This window comes from Sinocyclocheilus grahami, unplaced genomic scaffold (assembly GCF_001515645.1).
Source record: "Sinocyclocheilus grahami isolate Dianchi unplaced genomic scaffold, SAMN03320097.WGS_v1.1 scaffold857.1, whole genome shotgun sequence".
NCBI classification, from domain to species: domain Eukaryota; kingdom Metazoa; phylum Chordata; class Actinopteri; order Cypriniformes; family Cyprinidae; genus Sinocyclocheilus; species Sinocyclocheilus grahami.
The window spans coordinates 431,868-452,095 of record NW_015506036.1 but is presented as its reverse complement, the minus strand read 5'-3'; the positions used below and the strand labels follow the sequence as shown (position 1 = coordinate 452,095).

Below are 20,228 nucleotides of genomic sequence, written 5' to 3'. Positions count from 1 at the left end.
TCCTGCTGATCCTGCTATTGCTGCTGATCCTGCTGTTGCTGCTGATCCTGCTATTGCTGCTGATCCTGCTGTTGCTGCTGATCCTGCTATTGCTGCTGATCCTGCTGTTGCTGCTGATCCTGCTATTGCTGCTGATCCTGCTGTTGCTGCTGATCCTGCTGATCCTGCTATTGCTGCTGATGCTGCTGATCCTGCAGCTGATTTGGGTCGAGATGAGGATGAAGATCAAGCCCACAGAACATTCATTTCACATTACTACAGGAACATGTTCTTAGTGGTGTTATTATGTTTTTTAGTGCACAATCCGTAAAGAAACGTCAAGGTTTTGTCTAGTTTTATACACCTACAATGCTGAAAAGCACAGACCTTTATCCAGCTGACGTAGAAGAGAGCGTGGGCGCAGTGCTTATGACGTCAAGCGGAACGCGCCATTCAGAGAATGCAAATAAAAGTCCTCCCCAAAAATCTAAATGCGTACAGTCATGGCTTCATTGATCTCCTCTTAAACTCTCCCGATAAGGCCCGTTTCATACAAAAACAATAAAAGTCTCTAGGGTAGATATTTGCTTTCTAAAAAACCAGAGAGACTTATGTCGATGCTCAGACTTGTGGAAAAATAGCATTGATAACATTGATTAGAAAGTCTGTAGTAATGAACTCATTAATTTTCTCAGCTTAGTAAGTGGACTTTTAATTTGCCTCTCCTCATAAGAACTGTTTATAGTGTATAAAACTACACAAAACGTTCAAAAGTGGTCAAGTTTTTCTGACTGATAAGCTCCCAACAGCATGATAACATTATTTAATGTATGGTTACTATCATAACATACATGTTAAATAATGAAAATAATTATTGAATGTAATATTTTAATATTGTATGTGTTGATAAGTGATATCTGTCGTGAATGTTGCAAAATTAAAAAAAAAAATTGTGAGTAAAGCGAATCGGATTTACTCGTGTTTCTTTTTCTTTACATTGATTATTTCTATTCTCTCTAATGTGATGAAGGAAAACTACAGGTGTAATAATTTAGCCACATACTATCATAAACATGAAGCTTATTAAAGATGAGAGTGAAGACATGAGTGATGCAGAAACATGCGTCAGAGGAAGAAACTGAAGAGCAGAGGTGTGTGTGTGTGAGAGAGAGAGAGAGTGTGTGTGTGTGTGTGAGAGAGTGTGAGTGTGTGTGTGTGTGTGTGTGAGAGAGAGAGTGTGTGTGTGTGTGTGTGTGTGAGAGAGAGAGATTGTGAGTGTGTGTGTGAGAGAGAGAGATTGTGAGTGTGTGTGAGAGAGAGATTGTGAGTGTGTGTGTGAGAGTGAGATTGTGAGTGTGAGTGTGTGTGTGTGTGTGTGTGAGAGGGTGTGCGAGTGTGTGTTTGTGGGGTTGTGTGTGTGTGAGAGAGAGAGAGTGTGAGTGTGTGTGTATATATAAACATAAACAAGCTTTAATTTAGCATGTCTTCATATGTAATTTACAGATGCTCTAACAGTGAGTTGTGCCATGTGCATGTCACGTGATTTCAAAGAATGTCACATCACACTATTATTATTATTTTGAAGTTTAATTACATCAGCGTGGTTAGACACTTAATCACACTTGTTTAAATAATCTTGCTTTGTTCAATAATGCAGTAATGTTATAATAAACCTTAGTATGCAAAATGAAGTTGTGTTGGGTTAAATGAGTATCAGCGTGACCTAGTGGATATTATAAATATTATAAAAATGAGACATTTTTCTCAATTTTCTAAGTAGTTAATTTCCATTCCTGATCAAACACACTTGTCAAGTGGCACAAACCTGTAGGAGTGAGATTGCAGCTTTAGTAACCGAGTGTGAGTCAGTGTTGTTTAAAAACACAAAATATAAATTGTATCATTTATTACTATGCATACAGTACGTTGTAAAACTGCTGTAAATGTAAATGCAGGTGCAGCAAAAACATTTAGATTTTTCATTGCTCTAAACTTGGTTGGATTTTACGGCCATTCAATAAACTGTTAAAACCTGTACATGTGACCATCCTGTTCTGATCTTTATCTTGGACTCATGAGCAAAACAAACACTGGGAGTATTGTTCCTCAAATGGCACTAGAGTCAAAAGTTTGCCCTATAAAAAAAGAAGAACTGAATACAACAGTAAAGTGATAAATGTTTTTAAATATAATGTATCATGAGTGTAGCAACATATTATGATGCTGCATTATTCCTCAAAACTAACAGAAATTTGAATAAAAGCAGCTGCGACTTGAATGCATGTAATTTCTGTCACATTCTGTGTTTACACTTCAGTCTGCACTGAAGCCATTAGAACGATTCTGGCATCTTCTGCTATGTCATTCAGAGCTCTTCTCAGCATTTTTGAGACGGTCATATAGGACATTCCTCCTGCCACCACAGTGCCAAGTAAGGGTATGAGACTCACAGCATACTCAACTGCATTTTCAGCCACAACCAGAAATGCAGCACCCGCTAAGGGTAATATTGAAGCTGGGTTTAACCCACCAATCAGTGGCGACTTCATTAGACTTTTGAATTCGTCAATGGTCTTCCCAGATCTTTCACAGAGCTTCTGCAGGGATGGATCATCTAGACCAAAGGTACTGTAGTACGTTTCTATCTCCCTTTTAACAATGGCTATATCCACAGCAACTGAAAGACCAGGTAAAGGGGTTGTAGCCACCAAAGCAGACAGTAAGGCAACTTTTCCAATGTTTTCCTCTAGAGCTTTCTTCTTTTTCTCATTGATCTCGAGTGTGATATTCGGCAAAGCCAACATCAGCACACGTCTCTTATGCTGTGGAAGCTCTTGCTCCATTCTCTCCTGCAGCAGGTTTAAATCATACTTGCCGAGCTCAAAGCTAGAGATCAAAAACACGACAGGATCCTCTATACCGATCTTTCTCAGACCTAGACAGAAACAGGAAAGTGCATCATGAAATAAGTCATTAAATATTTTATAATAATTACTGTATCTAATAATAAACATTGTTGTGTGACCTGAATAACCAACCTTTTTCACCGTCCTCTCGGATGATATGCAATGTCCTTTTCTGGTCAAAGCTCTTCTTCCTCTTCTCAGCATCAATGCTTAACTCAATCTTGGAACGAACAAAATAAAACCTTTTCCCCATTCTCATAATCTCTTTGGCCAGCTGAGTGTGGCATTCTCTGAACCGATCTGAAGCGATGATGATGAAAAAATCATAGCGTTCAAACTCCACCAGTTTAAGGTACTCATCGGCTTTGAAGTTTGGTGTTCCAATGCCAGGAAGATCCCACACTTTCACATTTTGGTATTTTGGGTGAAGATAAGCTTTAGGCTCCATAGTGGTTTCTACAGGGCCAGTTTGAGCAGAGCCCTCTTCTTCATCCCCTAAACCCCTGAATGCATTGACAAACGTGGATTTTCCAGAACCGGACTCCCCCGTCACACCAACGTTAAGTTCTACCAGATCCTGTTTTTCAAGGAATTCTTTGATCACGTTTACCGCTGTTGGAAGATCCTGAGTAGATATTAATTCTTTAATATCTTCCAGGTCCTCCTGAGTTATTATATCGAAATCATCAAACATAGCCATCTAAAAAACAATCACGTCAAATTCAGCAATGTTATAAAAAGAAACTGTTGAAAATATGTAGCAAAAATTGCTCTGTAACTAACGTAAACTTTGTTCCCTGAGATAATGAGAATGAGCCTTACATTAATTTTAACACTATGGGGAACTCCGTTTCTCCAAAATACTGAAGCCTGATTTGATAACATCCATGTAGCTGCACAAACAAACTGCATTTTGTCTCAGTCAGTGCTGACCATAGACTGTATAAAAACACGGACGTAGTGTCCGTGATGTCACCCGTAGGTTTCTGAAGAGCGGTTTTGAAGCTCAAAGTGGGCGGAGCCGGCCGTCACATCTTGGCAGCGCGTCACTCCCGGATAATCGAAAATGGGCAAAGAGCTGGTTGCTGAAACCACGCCCACCTAGCTCGACGGTGGTGACAGCAGCGGCAATCCACCTGTCACTCAAGTGGCCACGCCCTTAATTATGCAGAACTTTAAGGCTTAATACAAGTTAAACGGATGAGTTATAAAAAAATTCACCCGCCTCACAGTTGTCATGAAGGGCAAAATTAGCTATATAGACCAAAATAATTTTTTGTACCAGGCTGTAAAATTTTTTTTTTCTGCTGTAATGTTGGGCATTTTAACATGAGGAGTCTATGGCACTGACTCTCTTTTGAGCCTCTAGCAGCCAGTCGATGAATTACAGTTTTAGTCACTTCCGTGTTGGCTTCACGAGAGAGAGCGGGAGGTTGCCGCTTGGTGCTGAGTGCCATTTCATCAGAATATTTTTCTCTGGGAACTGAGGTTACGTTAGTAACCGGAGCTTTCCCTATCAACATGGTTCACTCACACTGCATTAGCTTTAACGCTATGGGGAACAATATCCAATAGTTCCATGCTACAAGCGCAGAACGAAAAGCCGTCCAGCGTTGTGTGGGCTAAAATTAGGCCAGAACTAACCCAGAATCAGTGAGACCCAGGCCATGAGGCTGGAGTCCTCAGGGCAAAAATGGCCAAAACAGGCCTGACCACCAGCAGGGGCATAGGTTGTTTAGGTGGGCAAAATCCATGGCTGAAGGTTGTAAAACCTAAAAAAGGTAGACAGCGAAGACCAGCCGGCTGATGTACAGATAACGCCAATGGAAACTCTGCTGGACCATGCCTAGGAGGAGGCCATACCCCTGGTGGAGTGGGACCTCACTCCAATGGGGCACTGTAAGCTCAATGAGGTGTAAACCAGCATTATGGCATCTACTATCCAGTGGGATAATCTTTGCTTCATAACTTCAAGAGCAGCCTCCGAAGCACACAAAGAGCTGCTTTGATTGCCGAGCCTGGCTAGAATGCTTCACATATATCCCGAGAGCCCGAACTGAGCAGAGTAATTGTACACCCTGCTCATCCTCCAAAGCAGGAAAAGCTGAGAGGGTAATAACCTGTGCTCTGAGTGGAGTAGAGAGCACCTTAGGCACATAGCAGTGTCTTGGCTTGAGGAAGACTTTGCGGTTGTTAGGCCCACAGAGAGTGCCTGCAGGTCACTCACTCACTTGATCGATGCAAAAGCCAGCAGGAGGACGGTCTTAAGCGAAAGGGGCCTCAATTCAGCTGGAGGACCTCAAAGAGCCCTGAGGACCGTGGATCGGTCCCAGTTCGGAACAGCCCAGATTCAATCCCCTGGCTCCCCTCAAGAACTTCACAACTTCATGAAGTTGTTCTTTCCTACTGACTGGCCGGTCAAGGGAGCTTGGTTTTCCACAACAGCCATCACATATACCTTGAGTGTGGAAGGGGTGCGCCCCTTAACCAGCAGCTTTTGTTGGAAGGACAATATGGACGTAATGTCACAAGACAAAGGGTCATTCCAGACTGCTCACCAGTCAGAGAAAATGAACCACTTGAGGGCATAGGGATGTCTAGTAGACAGGACTCTGGCCTCTGAAATAGTTTTAATGACCCTTACTTGAAGCTGCAGAGGGTCCTGTCGATGTTGGGGTCCCCCTATCGGCCAAGGGGCTGCTGACAGCAGCTGTACTAATTCGGGGAACCAATGTTGTTTCCACCAGAGTGCTCTCTGGTTCAAATTGCCCTGCACGTGCACTGCCTTCAGAAAGTGCAGGTTGCTCTATGCCCATATAAGGAGGCGCCACACCATCTTGTAAAGAGGCCATGATCTAAGACCACCTTGGTGGTCTATGTAGGCCACGTTTTCCGAACGGACCAGAACGTGGCACTCCTTTAGGGCTGGCAGGAAGGTTTTGAGAGCCAGAAAATAACACCATCATGTCCAAGCAGTTGATACATTGGCATTACTCCAAGCTGGGCCAGGAGCTGAATGCCAGTCTGCTCTAGTTCAGTGCTCCCCAACCTGAGTTGGAAGCATCTGTCATGATTATCTTCCTTCTGGAGACCAGTCCCAGCTGATACAGGCAAGGGGCCTTCCAAGGGCCACAGCCCTGACACAGTTGTGGGTTACCCTGAGGTGGAGGTGTCCCAGACATCAAGCGTAGCACGCAGGCTTCCAGCCAGTATTGAAGGGGCTGCATGTGGAGCAGGCCCAGCGGAACCACAGAGGAGGCGGCTGCCATCAGGCCCAGCATCCTCTGTAATGTCCTGACGGGAAGAGAGACCCATACTTTGAATGATGCCACAAGCCACTGAATATTCAGAGCGTATTCCTGTGCAAACCAGGCCCACATCTGGGCCGAGTCTAGAACTGTTCTCAGGAAAGCGATTCACTGGCTGGGAGACAGGGAGCACTTGGCTGAATTGATCCTGAGCCCCAGGTGTTCCAAGTGGCTGAGGAGCAGAGATCTGTGGGCACAAGCTCGTGATCCGACTTGGCCAAGATGAGGCAGTCGTTGAGGTAGTTCATGATGCACACTCCTTTCTGTCTCAGAGGAGAGAGGGCCGTGTCCATGCACTTCGTAATGTTGCGTGGTGCCAGAGACAGTCAGAATGGGAAGACTGTATATTGTTAAGCCACCTCTTTGAATGCAAATCTCAAGAACTGTCTGTGATGAGGGGATATCTGGATATGAAAGTAAGCATCTTTCAGATCCACCGATAAGAAGCAGTCACCTGGGCAAACATGCAAGAGGATCTATTTCAAAGTCAACATCCTGAATGGCCACTTCATCAGGGCACGGTTCAGGTGCCTCAGATCGAAGATGGGCCTGAGGCAACTGTCCTTCTTAGAAACAACGAAGTAGTGGCTGTAAAACCCTGACTCACTGAGAGCTGATGGGACTCTGCGCCCTTGGCCAGGAGATACTGTATTCTGGATAAGAGAACATGAGTATCTTTGCCCTGGACTGAAGTTTGTCAATGAGGCCCTCTGGCGACTTGAAGAGCATGCACCTTCTGCTCTGCGCTGTCAACGGAGGTGAAGGTGGAGACTGAAAACGGACGTGGACCGAGAAGGGGGCATGCCAAGACGTAGTAAGTTCATTGTGAACTTCAGGAAAGAACAGGGCAGGTCTTTGACTTGGAGCTCACTGGCAGCACCCAGGCTGCAGAAGCCATTCGTTAAGTCAGCTGTGGCAGGCTCATCTGGAGCTGACCACTACAAGCTGAGGTCCTCAACGGCCGTTATGAGGACTAGTATAAGTCGGTGTCCAGACTGGTTCTGGCATCACTTGGCTCTCTATGTGGCAAAGGGATAGAGTCCTTCACAGAGTTCACCCAATCCTCTGCATCAGAAGCTGTCAATGACACAGTATCATCGGCAAAATCCTCCTCAGAAAACCCAAAAAAGGACCAACCGCTTACACGTGACAAGGGATGCTGGTCCTCATGGCAAAAGAGCACAGAGGAATCCTCTCACTGTGGGGGGAGTGAAAAACACGGGATCTGAGTCATCGCGAGCTCACTCGGACCTGTCTGCTTTGCCCCATTACTCCACAATTTTCTCTTCCGAGGCTCCTGAGAGGAAGAAAACAGGGGAGCACAAGTGTGGGGTCGCTATCTGTAAAGAAAGCAATTCGCAATTCGCAATGCCATTTGTTAGTGCAGCTACACGAACGTTATCAAATCAGGCTTTCCAGAGTTTCCCCATAGCGTTAAGGTTAACGCAGTGCGAGTGAACAGTTTAAGCCTATTTTAAATGTCAGATGCCACTTTCTCTGTAATGTACAATTTTAACTCAAATGTGATGTCCTGTTTTATCTGTTGGGAGGTTAAATGGTCCGTCAACTAAACATTTTATAATTTTATTATGTAAGGTATTTCTCAGTTTCTCTCTCTATAGATCATTTCAAGACATATGACTCATTCATACTGTATATTCAATCATTTAATGTATACTCAATACAAATATATTTCACAAATTTTTCAAGTTCAAAATGAATTGCCCTGCACACTTCAAAGTAAACGTGCACATCAATCTGAAATGTCTTTCAAGTGTTAAGTAAATACATATGCATATTTTTATTTATACAACTGTACAGTAAATAATGCACACATCTGTACATAAATCTTCTGTTCCAGATTTTACCACATTACTATTATTAGTTTTTTTCTTTAGTCTTACTTATTTAATAGTTTTTTTCTGTTCTCATGTCATATGTAAGTATGTATGTAACATGAGCTCCTAAACAAACACAGCTAATTCCTTGTGTTTGCACACACTTGGCGAATAAAGCTGATTCTGATTCTGAAATGTACATCTTAAATGAAAATGCAAAAATAAAACAATGAATTGGTATGGACTCTTGCATGTTTTCAATCTCACCTTTGTTTCAGAGCACGAGACACGAAGATTATTAGACTTGAGAAGTCACGTGCTGTTGTTTCCTTCACAAATGTGAAATTCACTGCTGTTCAAAGAAAAGTAAGTTCAGTCAAGATGTGCAAATAAATGCATAATTACCCTTAGAATGTGAACCCTAATTGATTCATCATGCATGTTACATTTATGGAAACCCGTTTCCGACACTGGATGAAAAACTTAAGGTAAATGCGACTTTTTATCTCCCAGTTCTTCATTTTTTCTCAGAATTGCGTATTTATGTCTCGCAATTCGGACTTTAGCTAGTATATATCTCGCAAAATTACGAGTTTATATCGCGCAAAAAGCTCAGTGAAACAGTAAAAATGCATTGCAATGTAGCCGATTAGGCTGTATCTTTCTTACCAAATTCTTCTGAGCAGCAAAAAAGACCCTGACAGCACAGCATACGATCTGAAGTGAAGCCTGAGAAGACCTGACCTGAACTTTTCTAGGCTACTTTATGCAACACAAGAGCAGAGCATCCACCCAATAAATACTTTCACTTTCCTTATCACCACAGTAACACGTATCAGAGGCATGTCAATATTTGGTCAGAGTTCATTAGTTCATATCATTAACACTCAGAGGCATTGCTAGACCCATGTTTACTGCAGCGTAGCCTATATATGTACTGAAAAGACTTTGGCACTATCTGTGCATGTCGAAATGAAAGACCAGCAACAGAAACTCTAGTCACACAGGAATGCCAGTACAATATTTGCTTCTAGAGTTTTTCCACTAATGTCTAATAGCACTAGTGTTGTGTACACTTATGCAATCCCTTGAAAAGAGTTGAAGATTGCAGCAAAGGCCACACAGAACATAGGAAAATGTGATCACTTTAAATTAAGTAATTGTGTCAAATGCATTAAATAAATGTGATGGCTCTGAAAATATAATTAATTTACTTGATTATAAAGTCAAGTCGAGCTTTATTTATACAGCGCTTTATACAGTACAGATTGTGTCAAATAGTGTCAGTGATGCAAGAGGACAACAGAAAACCAACATTAACACAATAGAATGAAACTGATTCATTCCGTTAACACTATATTGATTTAATAAAGATTCATAAATATCTGTAAATGATATTTATGTTATTGTCAATATTGTGTGTTTCAGGGTCTATGGAAACCTGAGCTGTACTTGATGTAAAATACACGCAAATGAGAACAATCCTTGATTAATGATTACAAGTGAATAAACATTTAAGACAAGCTGGTCTGAGTAAGACATTTTTTCAAGATATTTTAATCAGAACTCTTTAAGGACAGATTTTTTTCTGAAGAATGACTCGGGCTCAGCGCTCATGATGCAATATTTGCTTTAATAAAAGTACATCTCTATAAGTGGATGATTTAACAGAAGCTGGATCTCATTCTGTTCCTTTTCAGTTAATGATTTCACTGACTCGATCAACCTCGAGCAGCACTGAAACAATTACAGCAATGCAAGTGTACGAGCAATCATAAATCAATGAAGATTTGTAACTTTAACACAGATCGTTATGTGAAAGACAGCAGGCTCATGTAGGTGTGTTTAACATTGTTCACATTCTGAATCCCAAATGACATTAACCGTGGAGCTCATTAACCGTGGAGCTCATTAACCGTGGAGCTCTTATTTCTCACATGGACTTAAATTTTGGGCAGTGCTCCTTTCTGTGCATCAGTGCAACGCTCGTTCACACCAGAGTGTATTTTCAGATGGCCTTTAAAACGAATCAGCCATGCAAAACTCTTCCCACAAACACAACACAAGTAAGGCTTCTCTTTAGTGTGCGTTTTCATGTGGGCCTTCAGGTCTGATTCCAGAACAAACCTCTTATCGCACTGATCACACTTAAAGGGCTTTTCTCCGGAGTGAAAGCGCTTATGAATTCGGAGACTATTTGACCATTTGTAGCTCTTCCCGCACTGATCACACGCAAACGGCTTCTCTCCGGTGTGCATGCGTATGTGACTATCAAGGTTGCCTTTAGTTAAAAAATACTTTCCACAATGAGGACAAGAGAATGGATTTTCTCCAGTGTGAACCCTCATGTGACAACTGAAGTGGTCTTTCCGTCTGAAGCTCTTTTCACACTCGGGGCACTTGAATGGTTTCTCATTACTGTGAACCCTTAGGTGAGAGTTAAGGGTTCCTCGACTCGTGAAAGTCTTTCCGCACTGCTGACACGCAAACGGCTTCTCTCCGGTGTGAATGCGTATGTGAATCAGAAAGACTCCTTTACGTGAGAAACTCTTTCCACACTGAGGGCATGTGAACGCTTTCTCTCCGGTGTGAACGCTCAAGTGTTCGTCTAGGTTTCGTTTACTTGTGAAGCTCTTTCCACACTGACGGCATGTATTATCATTGTTCTCCTCTTCAATAAACTCCATCGTGTTATGCGGTATGGAGGACCAGATCTGAAAAGTAATGTATGGGTAATATAGGCCACAGTATTAATATGAGAGAGATATATCCGAGTCCACTTTAGTTACAGAGAGACACCTGCTAGACATTACAATTATTCACAACATCTAAACTATGAGCACTTACCAAACACAACAGAACAAGATCACAGGACTGAAGAGTTCCAGTTGTTATTGTCCTTCTTCTATGGTTTGTGTTGTTTTTGGCGGTGAGCAAAGAAATTAAGATGAATTACCGCCACCTACTGAACTGGAGGATGGAGCTTAAAGGGACTTAAAGGGATAGTTCACCCAAAAATGAAGATCACCCGATACTTTACTCACCCTCAAGCCATCCTAGGTTTACGCTTTATTGGACTATTGAATATCACCCATTCACTGCCATTATAAAGCGTAGAGGAGCCAGGACATTTCTGGGTGAACTATCCCTTTAAAGTGTTGCTACGCAAAAAGCTAAATTAATATAAAGGCAAGACACAAATGATCACACCGAGGGCTGGGAAAGATTTAAATCTGCTTTAAGGAGTTTATCAGGTTCCCAAACATTCTTCAAAATAACTTCTTTTATGTTCCACGGAGGAAAGAAAGTCATACAAGGTTTTTTAAAAAAAAAACATGAAGGTGAGTAAATGATGAGACTTTAGATTTTTGGGTAAACTATCATTTTAATCAATTTTAATCAATTCACAGCATTGTTACTCAGCCCTCAACACTTTGATTGGATTATTTAAAAGAAACTATTGTTTCTAGATTCTTATTGTTAGTGCACTGCTAATATCCTGCAAGTATTAATTACATCAGTTATTAATTATATTAATACAGCTGATCACTCGTATTAATTATGGTTTGCTATTTTTATGTGTTGCTGTTCTGCATGTGTAATGCTTTATTTCTGTATGTAGGCTATCCTGTTAGTCCAGAGTGTTTGGCAAGGTTGTTTATTTGCATCTAAACTTCACTGAAAAACTTTTAACATCCTTAAAATGATCTTTAAAGTGGAAGACTACAAGTCGTGCCTATACACTTCCAAGTTAAATATGATCAAAATGACACACTGTATCATTTGTTAGATTGAAATGTGTGCCATTGATTGTTGTGTAACATTAAGCTCCGTCATATGCATCACAAATATGTTATTGAAGTCCTTCACTGACATTAAAGGTTCTGACTGTATTAACATTAATATCTACACAATCCGCCTGGAACTGGTTTAAGATTTATTAAATCATTATGTTATGAGCATCCTGTAGTGACCAGTCCTTTTTATTATTTATTAGAATGATAATTTATGATCTTTTAATATCTCATGTGTTAAATGAATTAGTATAATTAGTACAAACTGTTCAACTGATGGAAGTACAGTTTGTAAACTACATGTTGTACAAAACACAGACATTTAATAAAAACTCATTTTGTTTTGCGGTGTATTTTGTGGCAGTATATGGTTTAATGAGGTGAAGGGATATCTTTATAATAATAATAAATAAAAAATGTGAAGTGTGTAGAAATGTGAATACTGATGCAAGACAAATCCTGTATTTAGAAAGCTAGCATAGACCTGCTGTGCACAAAAGTAACTTCATCCACAAGAGTCTCTAAAGATGAACAAGCATTGAACATTTATTACGTCTTTTGTTCAGAGCGATGCACTGACGCTTTCACTCATGATAGTGTCATGATCTAAAATCTCACTGATCTCATTCAGTTCTTCATTATGACCGACAGAAAGGCAAAGTTCAAAGTGAAGCATCCCACATCAATATATCTTTTGCACTACTGCTGCTTCAACACGAGAGAAAGACCTCGGACACATGGCACTCCACTGCGACCCACTGCTCTGAGCTATTCATCATTTAAAACATGCTCTCAGATGATGTCTGCCATGTCAGCTGGGTTACGCTTAGATAAAACACGATATAATAACAGATACAGTAATTGACAGACGTTTTATTTTTAATAACATCCATCGAAGTGATCCTAAACTGACTTTGTCAGCAGGATATACACTACTGTTCAAAAGCTTGGGATCAGTAAGTCTCTTCTGCTCATCAAGGCTGTGTTTATTTGATCAAAAATACAGAAAAAAAACAGTAATCTTGCAAAATGTTATTACAATATAAAACAATGGTTTCTATTTGAATATCCTTTAAAATATAATTTATTTCTGTGATGCAGCGCTGAATTTCCTTCATCATTACTCCAGCATAAAGTGTCACATGATCTTCAGAAATCAGTATAATATGCTGCTTTATGATTAGAATGATCAATGTTGTGCTGCACAATATTATTTTTGGAAACTGCGATACTTTTTCAGGATTCTTTGATGACTAAAAAGTTAAAAAGAACAGCATTTATTCAAAATATAAATCTTTTCTAACGATATAAATCTTTGCTATCACTTCTTAACAATTTAACACATCCTCGCTGAATAAAAGTTTGAATTTCTTTCAAAAACAAAGAAAGAATAAAAATGTACCGACCCCAAACTTTTGAACGGTAGTGTACATTGTTAGAAAATATTTATATTTTAAATAAACGCTCTTCTTTTTAACTTTTTATTAATCAAAGAATCCTGAAAAAAGTATCACAGGTTACAAAACAATATTAAGCTGCTCAACAGTTTCAACACTGATGATAAATCAGCATATTAAACTGATTTCTGAAGATCATGTGACACTGAAGACTGGAGGAATGATGTGTATTTTTGATTGAATAAATGCAGCCTTGATGAGCAGAAGAAACTCCTGTAAAAAAATCATTCTGATTCCAAACTTTTGACCGGTAGTGTACCTTAAGTCTTCTCACAATATCACTTACAAAATATCTTCATGGAACATGATCTTTACTTAATATCCTAATGATTTTTGGCATAAAAGAAAAATGTATAATTGTGACCCATACAGTGTATTGTTGGCTATTGCTACAAATATCCCCCAGCGACTCAACACTGCTTTTGTGCTGCAGGGTCACAATTATAATAATAGATACAGTAACTGCCTGATGTTTTATTTTTAATACAATTCTTCGAGGTGATACCAGACTGACTTTGTCAGCAGATACACCTCTCTCAATAAATATCACCGTCCGCACTGTTATTCTGGCAGAAATTCCACCTTTGATTCAATCGGCAGTGTTGCACCTGAGGACGAGCTCTGTTCATCCGGAGGCTTGAAGAAGAACTGCGTCAGCTTCGGACAGCTCTGCTGCTTTAAATGTCTCAGCAAATGGCTGAACTGGCTGAAACTGCCTCCGCACGAGGGACACTGGTAGGGCTTCTCTCCGGTGTGCACACGCTCGTGTTTCTTCAGGTTTCCGGACTCTGCGAAGCTCTTTCCGCAGCACGAGCAGGTGTAGGGTTTTTCTCCGGTGTGGGTCCTCTGGTGCATCCTCAGCTCGCTGGCTCTCGTGAAGGCGCTGCCGCACTCGGAGCACACGTGAGCTTTCACGCCCGTGTGCTTCTTCTGGTGGTCTTTAAAATAGCAGAGCCACAAGAAGCTCTTCCCGCAGAAGGAGCACACATAGGGCCTCTCGTTGGTGTGGATCCTCAGGTGTCTCTTCAGGTGCGCCGCTAGAATGAATTTGTGTCCGCACTGATCGCAGCTAAAGGGCCGCTCTCCGGAGTGCGACAGCAGGTGAGTCTTCAGACTCGTGGCGTGTGTGAAGCTCTTCCCGCACTGATCGCAGGAGAACGGCTTCTCTCCCGTGTGGATCCGGATGTGATCCGTGAGGTTGGCTTTATGCGTGAACCTCTTCCCGCAGTGCTGACATGCGAACCGTCTCTCTCCCGAGTGAATCCTCATGTGATCCTTAAGGTTTCCTTTATGCGTGAAGCTCTTCCCGCAGTGAAGGCACGCGTAAGGCTTCTCTCCGGTGTGAGTCCTTATGTGATCGTCGAGATGTCCTCTCTGTCTAAAACTCTTTCCGCAGTGAGAACAGATGAGCGCTGTTTTCAGCGTGCTTTTATTTTCAGTGTCTGAGCTACTTAAGATTGCATGAGCTTCCTCCTCCTCTTCATTCAGCTCGTGACTTTCCTCTTTCACCTCTGAAACTAACACAGAAAACTTTTAGTGCATGCAGTGTGCTCACACTAAAAACTCCAACAATAGAAAGTGCACTTAACCTGTTTAATCCCAAATTTTACTAGCATCAATAATAATTTTTTGGGGAAACATTGGGTCACAATTAATGTGTATACTTAATTAACATATTTCTGCAGTCATCAGAATTCTTATATATCTCAGCCCAGCTATTTTAAACTGTTTCCTCACACTCTAGGGTTAGTATTATGCATAAAACCCCTTATACAACACTGATATGAATACTGAGATAAAAGACGGAAAAAAAAATACAACCATCAATGTATTTCAAAATTGTTACTTTATTGTAACATATATCATAAAACTGTTACATTAGTGCTACTAGTGCTACAACATCAATATTGTAACTTATCTGTAACATTTGAATTCAGTGCAGCCTTCACTCACGTGCACTCTCCTTACGCAAAGGTTACAAATGAACCTTTTAACCCTCCTACACTAGATGGTTGACTACATAGTGTATAGCACATCAGATTGGGACACAGCTTTTACGTATGAAGGCATGTTATTTTAATACGGTGCAACATCAACAGACAGCATCATAGTACATATATGATTTATATAAATGAGTGACATAATCGTGAACCAACCTTTTTGTTCCTCGGGGTCTTCCTTTAATATCTTGAATGGTTCTGGATCACTCACGTCCCCAATCAGCACTCGGACGATCTCCATCCTTTCAGCAGTTCGCCTGTAAACGCCTGATTCGCTCGCAGCTGTGGGAGGAGCGGGAGGAGCAGCTGTGGGAGGAGCAGCTGTGGGAGGAGCGGGAGGAGCAGCTGTGGGAGGAGCGGGAGGGGCAGGAGCAGCTGTGGGAGGAGCGGGAGGAGCAGCTGTGGGAGGAGCTGCTGTGGGAGGAGCAGCTGTGGGAGGAGCGGGAGGAGCTGCTGTGGGAGGAGCTTCACTGGAGACCTCCATCCAGATCTGACTAAAAATTCAATAATGAAAAAAAACAAAACAATCAGTGCATCTTCTAGTAATACTACAAACAAAATTGCAACGAGTTTTATTCAACCGTGTTAAACATTGGCTTTTGTCGTTTTATCGCAAATGCATTATAATTAAAAGGACAGACACGTAACTGGACTGACAAATCATCACAATGCAAAACATTTAATGCTTCTAACATCTGTATTGAGCATTTTAACCCTTTACATCTTTTTCATTGTTCCCCCCACCCACCCACCCCATCACATATTTTAGTAATCATCATAACTTAGAAATTGGATATTGCGTTACCATGGAAACGGTACTTTAAACTTTTTTTTGCAGTCTCCTCCCCCTAAGTGGGCGTGTCGAGTGTCACATTACAAAATATGTTCTATAATCAAAATCTTGAGAAAATACATATCATCCGAAAGGTCTCAAGACTTGGTGGTTATTATGTAACATTCACAGAGAAATTTAAACTTTTGTGACAGAAAAGTGCATAAAAACAATCAAACAAAATCTCACAGGAACCTCGATTTTTTTTTAGTATCAACTTCAAATTTGGAACATAACTTATTTAGACACAAGGCTTTAATTTTACAGCAATTTCAGAGTAAACCCTGTTGTGAAAATATTTATTTTAAATAAAATGTAAAAAGTGTATTTTCTTAAAAGTAGATTTAAACTTCTATAACTTTTTGACTTTCATGTTTTGAAATGTTTGCACTTCTGCAGCAACCTGCTGATATCAGCTATCCACGAGTCACATCCAAACATACACTCGCCTTAAAACTATATATATATATATAGTGCCACGAGGATAGTGTAAAGACTGATCTGAATAATAAACGCTGCTGTGTAGATTAAACACACATTCGCTTCACTCTTGATGTCAACAACAGGCCTCAAACATCACAATAACACATTAACCACAGCCACTACACAGTATTAAAGCAACCCCGCTTCAGCAATATTCCGCGTTATGAGCAGCACATCTGACAAAACTGCAAAACACCTGTAACGTTTCAATGCGTTAAAACACTGAAGCGCCACAAACCACAAACCTTCCCACGCAGCACGCAGCGTCCCCGTGACGTCATGACGTCAAGCTCAAATAAAAAGTCTCTCTCGTTCAAGAGCAAGCGTTGTTTAAATCTTCATCATGTCCTCTTCTATTCAAATCTTTAGTTTCGTCCCTCAGACGTAAACACAATAATAAAAATATCAGATTTCTTTATGAGTTTATTTAAACGTGTGATTTAATTGCAATACTATTGTATTTGAGAATAAAATAAAATGAAAAATAAGTATTTCTTTAACATATATATAACATATATCACAATATATATTGTTCTTGATGCAGCAGCTCTGACTCAAACACGCTTCAGGTGTAAACACGAGTCGATGCGACGCTGATATTAATTCGGATCACCGACGCTACACACTTACACCTGAACACACCTGAACACACCTGAGCGCAGCTCTCGAAGCCAGCATGGTTCCTGAAGCTGTGCTGCTCCTCTGCTTACTGCTCGGTGAGTTCTCTTCTGTTTAAATGGCTTCTGATCTAGCTCTGCTCGTCTGCTGGAAGTGTTCAGTTACAAGTAATACGGTTTCTTGGATTTAGACATGATCTCTTTCCATGCATTCAACAACAAACATGTCTTTTTTTAGTAATGACATCAAACATTTAATCAAGTGTTGCACGTGGCTGTGTAAGTTATAGCTTCTTAGAAAGTTTGAGCCAGATCTTGTTTAAAAATCAAATGTTCTCAGCTCGGATTAAGTTAGCAGTGTATGCAGTGATTGCTTAACCCTGCTGTTGTGTGTGCTTTTCAATCATGTTTTTAATGTGTGGGGTTCAATTTCCGCCAAAAATGTATATATAGCAATAAATTACTCAAATTGACTATCATTTATTTTTGTTCGTATTTACTTACGATTTACGCACCTGATATTTTAAATACATTTTTAGCACAAAGCATAACTTTTATTTATTTATTTAATGAATTGCTTCATTTACATAGAAACCCCCCATTGTCCTCAGTTTCTAAGGTTTGTTCCTCTACATCACATCATGCAGATACTGGCCTAACAACTCACTCGCAGCGCATCTTTTCTTTAGACAGAATGACAGTAAAACCTGACGTTGTGGAGACATTTAGTTGATCCTCATGAGGAAAACAGCTTGTTTTTTGGAAATGTAAAAATGCTAAATGTTTTGTGTGATGATTAGGGCAATGAAAATACAGTTTGCACAGTATAAAAATTATGTCTATGGAAAGTCTTCATATAATATGGAGACCCAACAAAAATAATTTTTGATAGATGCTTGTAAAAATGTATGTACAGTGCTTGTAAACACATAATTGTATGAAATAATAGATAAAGGATCTGCCTTCATATGCAGCGCAGTAATAGTAAAATATAAATTGATGCCAATGCATAAATGATATTTAGTGATGAGAGGCAATAGAGAGATTCGTCAGGAAAAGGTCAAACACAGCAGATAAATTATTCTGCATTTAATGTTTACATTTTTTTTTCACCAAAATGTGCACGGCCATTTACAAAAATTAGTAACACAAGACGTGCATGTTATTATGAATACATTTAGCAAAAGTCAGAAAGATTAAAAAATATATAATTATCATATATTTTTTGTACCGAAGTCAAAGTTGCTTCAGGCTCCGTTTGAGCCCAGGCTTCACAGCTGAGCATCTGACGGATGAAGCTGTTTGTGTTTCTCAGGTGTGTTCGGCGCAGACACGGATAACACGGAGACCGTGAGGGTTATGCTGGGAGATTCGCTCACTCTGCACACAGACATTGGCACGGTTCGGAGAGACGATCACATCGTGTGGGTGTTTGGGCCTGACAGTCCAGACAACCAGATAGCAGAGCTCATGAAATGGTCCTACATGTTCTCTGTCTTTGTGAGTGGAAAGATGCTGTTTAGAGACAAACTGCAACTGAACCATCAGACCGGATCGCTGACCATCAAAAACACCAAATCTGAACACTCTGGACTTTATAAGTTAACAGTCGTCCATGACAGAAAGACCTCCCGCAAGAGGTTTGATGTTAAAGTCTATGGTAAGAAAGAAAATAATGTGACCCTGGAGCACAAAACCAGTCATAAGGGTCATTTCTTTTATTGAGATTTCTTCAGCAAAGCTGCATTTATTTGGTTAAAATACAGAACAAAATTAAATATTATTAGAATGTAAAACAGCTGTTTTCTATGTGAATATCTGTTAAACTGTAATGTATTTCTGTGATGAGCAGCTGTATTTTCAGCATCATTACTCCAGTCTTCAGTGTCACATGATCTTCAGAAATCAGTATAATATGCTGATCTGCTGCTCGAGAAACATTTCTGATTATTAATAATATTGAAAACACTTATTTTTGTGGAAACCGTGGTGCAATTTATTTTTTCAGGATTCACAGATGAACAGAAAGTTCAAAAGAGCAGCATTTATTTGAAACAGAAATATTTAGTCACATTATTAATTTCATGCATATTCTAGTATTAATTCTGAAATTCTTTTTTCGTTTGTCTTAACATTTGGTGTTTGTTTTGACAGCGGATGAAAATTGCTAGCGCTATAGAGATCTGAGGATGAAACACAGAGCCTCAAGAGAAGATGACGCTGAAGCACCTGCTAGTGTTTACCTTAGAAACTCTGATTAAGAACTGTTTTAATAGAATATCTGATGTATTTAGTGATGCATTTTATTTTTCAGGATTCACAGATGAACAGAAAGTTCAAAAGAGCAGCATTTATTTGAAACAGAAATATTTGGTCACATTATTAATTTCATGCATATTCTAGTATTAATTCTGAAATTCTTTTTTCGTTTGTCTTACCATTTGGTGTTTGTTTTGACAGCGGATGAAAATTGCTAGCGCTATAGAGATCTGTGAGGATGAAACACAGAGCCTCAAGAGAAGATGACGCTGAAGCACCTGCTAGTGTTTACCTTAGAAACTCTGATTAAGAACTGTTTTAATAGAATATCTGATGTATTTGAGTGTTTTGTCAGCATCGCGCAGCATGTCCATGATGAAAATGATGGTCTGATGCAAACTGTTTTTACAAAATCCTTCATTGCTGTGAAGGGAAACTTGACTGAAGATGTTTTAATCCTCACTTAAACGTATAAACTTGTTTGTGTTTTATTAAGACTGTAGCGGTTGCAGTAGCTGCTCTTGTTCAGAAGGAAAAACATTTATCAGTTTATCACTTTCTGTCTATATTTCCTTTGTAATCTTGGATTTGTTTTAAATAAATTACTTTAAAAGAAAAATCTGTTTTGTCATTTGACTGTTTTTGTAGAGGAGTGTGATACTCAGACCGCCATGTAATACGTTTAAGCCTTTTAGCATAAAAAAAAAATAGGATAGTGTTTAATTTTATGTGTTTTCGGGCTACTTGTACTAATA

The 20,228-nt window shown here is 40.0% G+C and overlaps 4 protein-coding genes across 4 annotated transcripts in view; all 4 read right to left on the bottom strand.

Moving 5' to 3' along the window:
- LOC107563101 (gastrula zinc finger protein XlCGF57.1-like) overlaps positions 1–514 on the bottom strand; it is a 12,209-nt gene extending 11,695 nt beyond the window's left edge. Inside the window, exon 1 of the mRNA XM_016247887.1 lies at positions 348–514. The gene's annotated coding sequence lies outside the window, so the exon portion shown is untranslated. The remainder of the gene's footprint in view (positions 1–347) is intronic.
- Positions 515–1,430: 916 nt separating this feature from the next.
- On the bottom strand, positions 1,431–8,785 carry LOC107563103 (interferon-inducible GTPase 5-like). The gene is made up of 4 exons (XM_016247889.1): positions 8,701–8,785; positions 8,299–8,383; positions 3,018–3,585; positions 1,431–2,914 (listed from the first exon to the last, which is right to left on the bottom strand). Exons 3-4 carry the CDS (start codon positions 3,583–3,585, stop codon positions 2,286–2,288), a joined length of 1,197 nt encoding a protein of 398 aa, XP_016103375.1. The 5' UTR covers positions 8,299–8,383; positions 8,701–8,785; the 3' UTR covers positions 1,431–2,285.
- An 856-nt stretch (positions 8,786–9,641) lies between these two features.
- LOC107563108 (gastrula zinc finger protein XlCGF49.1-like) lies at positions 9,642–10,953 on the bottom strand. The gene is made up of 2 exons (XM_016247892.1): positions 10,879–10,953; positions 9,642–10,745 (listed from the first exon to the last, which is right to left on the bottom strand). The coding sequence occupies exon 2, from the start codon at positions 10,716–10,718 to the stop codon at positions 9,975–9,977; it is 744 nt and encodes a 247-aa protein (XP_016103378.1). The 5' UTR covers positions 10,719–10,745; positions 10,879–10,953; the 3' UTR covers positions 9,642–9,974.
- A 2,521-nt stretch (positions 10,954–13,474) lies between these two features.
- Positions 13,475–16,867, bottom strand: LOC107563102 (oocyte zinc finger protein XlCOF6.1). The gene is made up of 4 exons (XM_016247888.1): positions 16,843–16,867; positions 15,439–15,772; positions 13,820–14,799; positions 13,475–13,563 (listed from the first exon to the last, which is right to left on the bottom strand). Exons 2-3 carry the CDS (start codon positions 15,764–15,766, stop codon positions 13,844–13,846), a joined length of 1,284 nt encoding a protein of 427 aa, XP_016103374.1. The 5' UTR covers positions 15,767–15,772; positions 16,843–16,867; the 3' UTR covers positions 13,475–13,563; positions 13,820–13,843.
- Between the last annotated feature and the right edge of the window lie 3,361 nt (positions 16,868–20,228).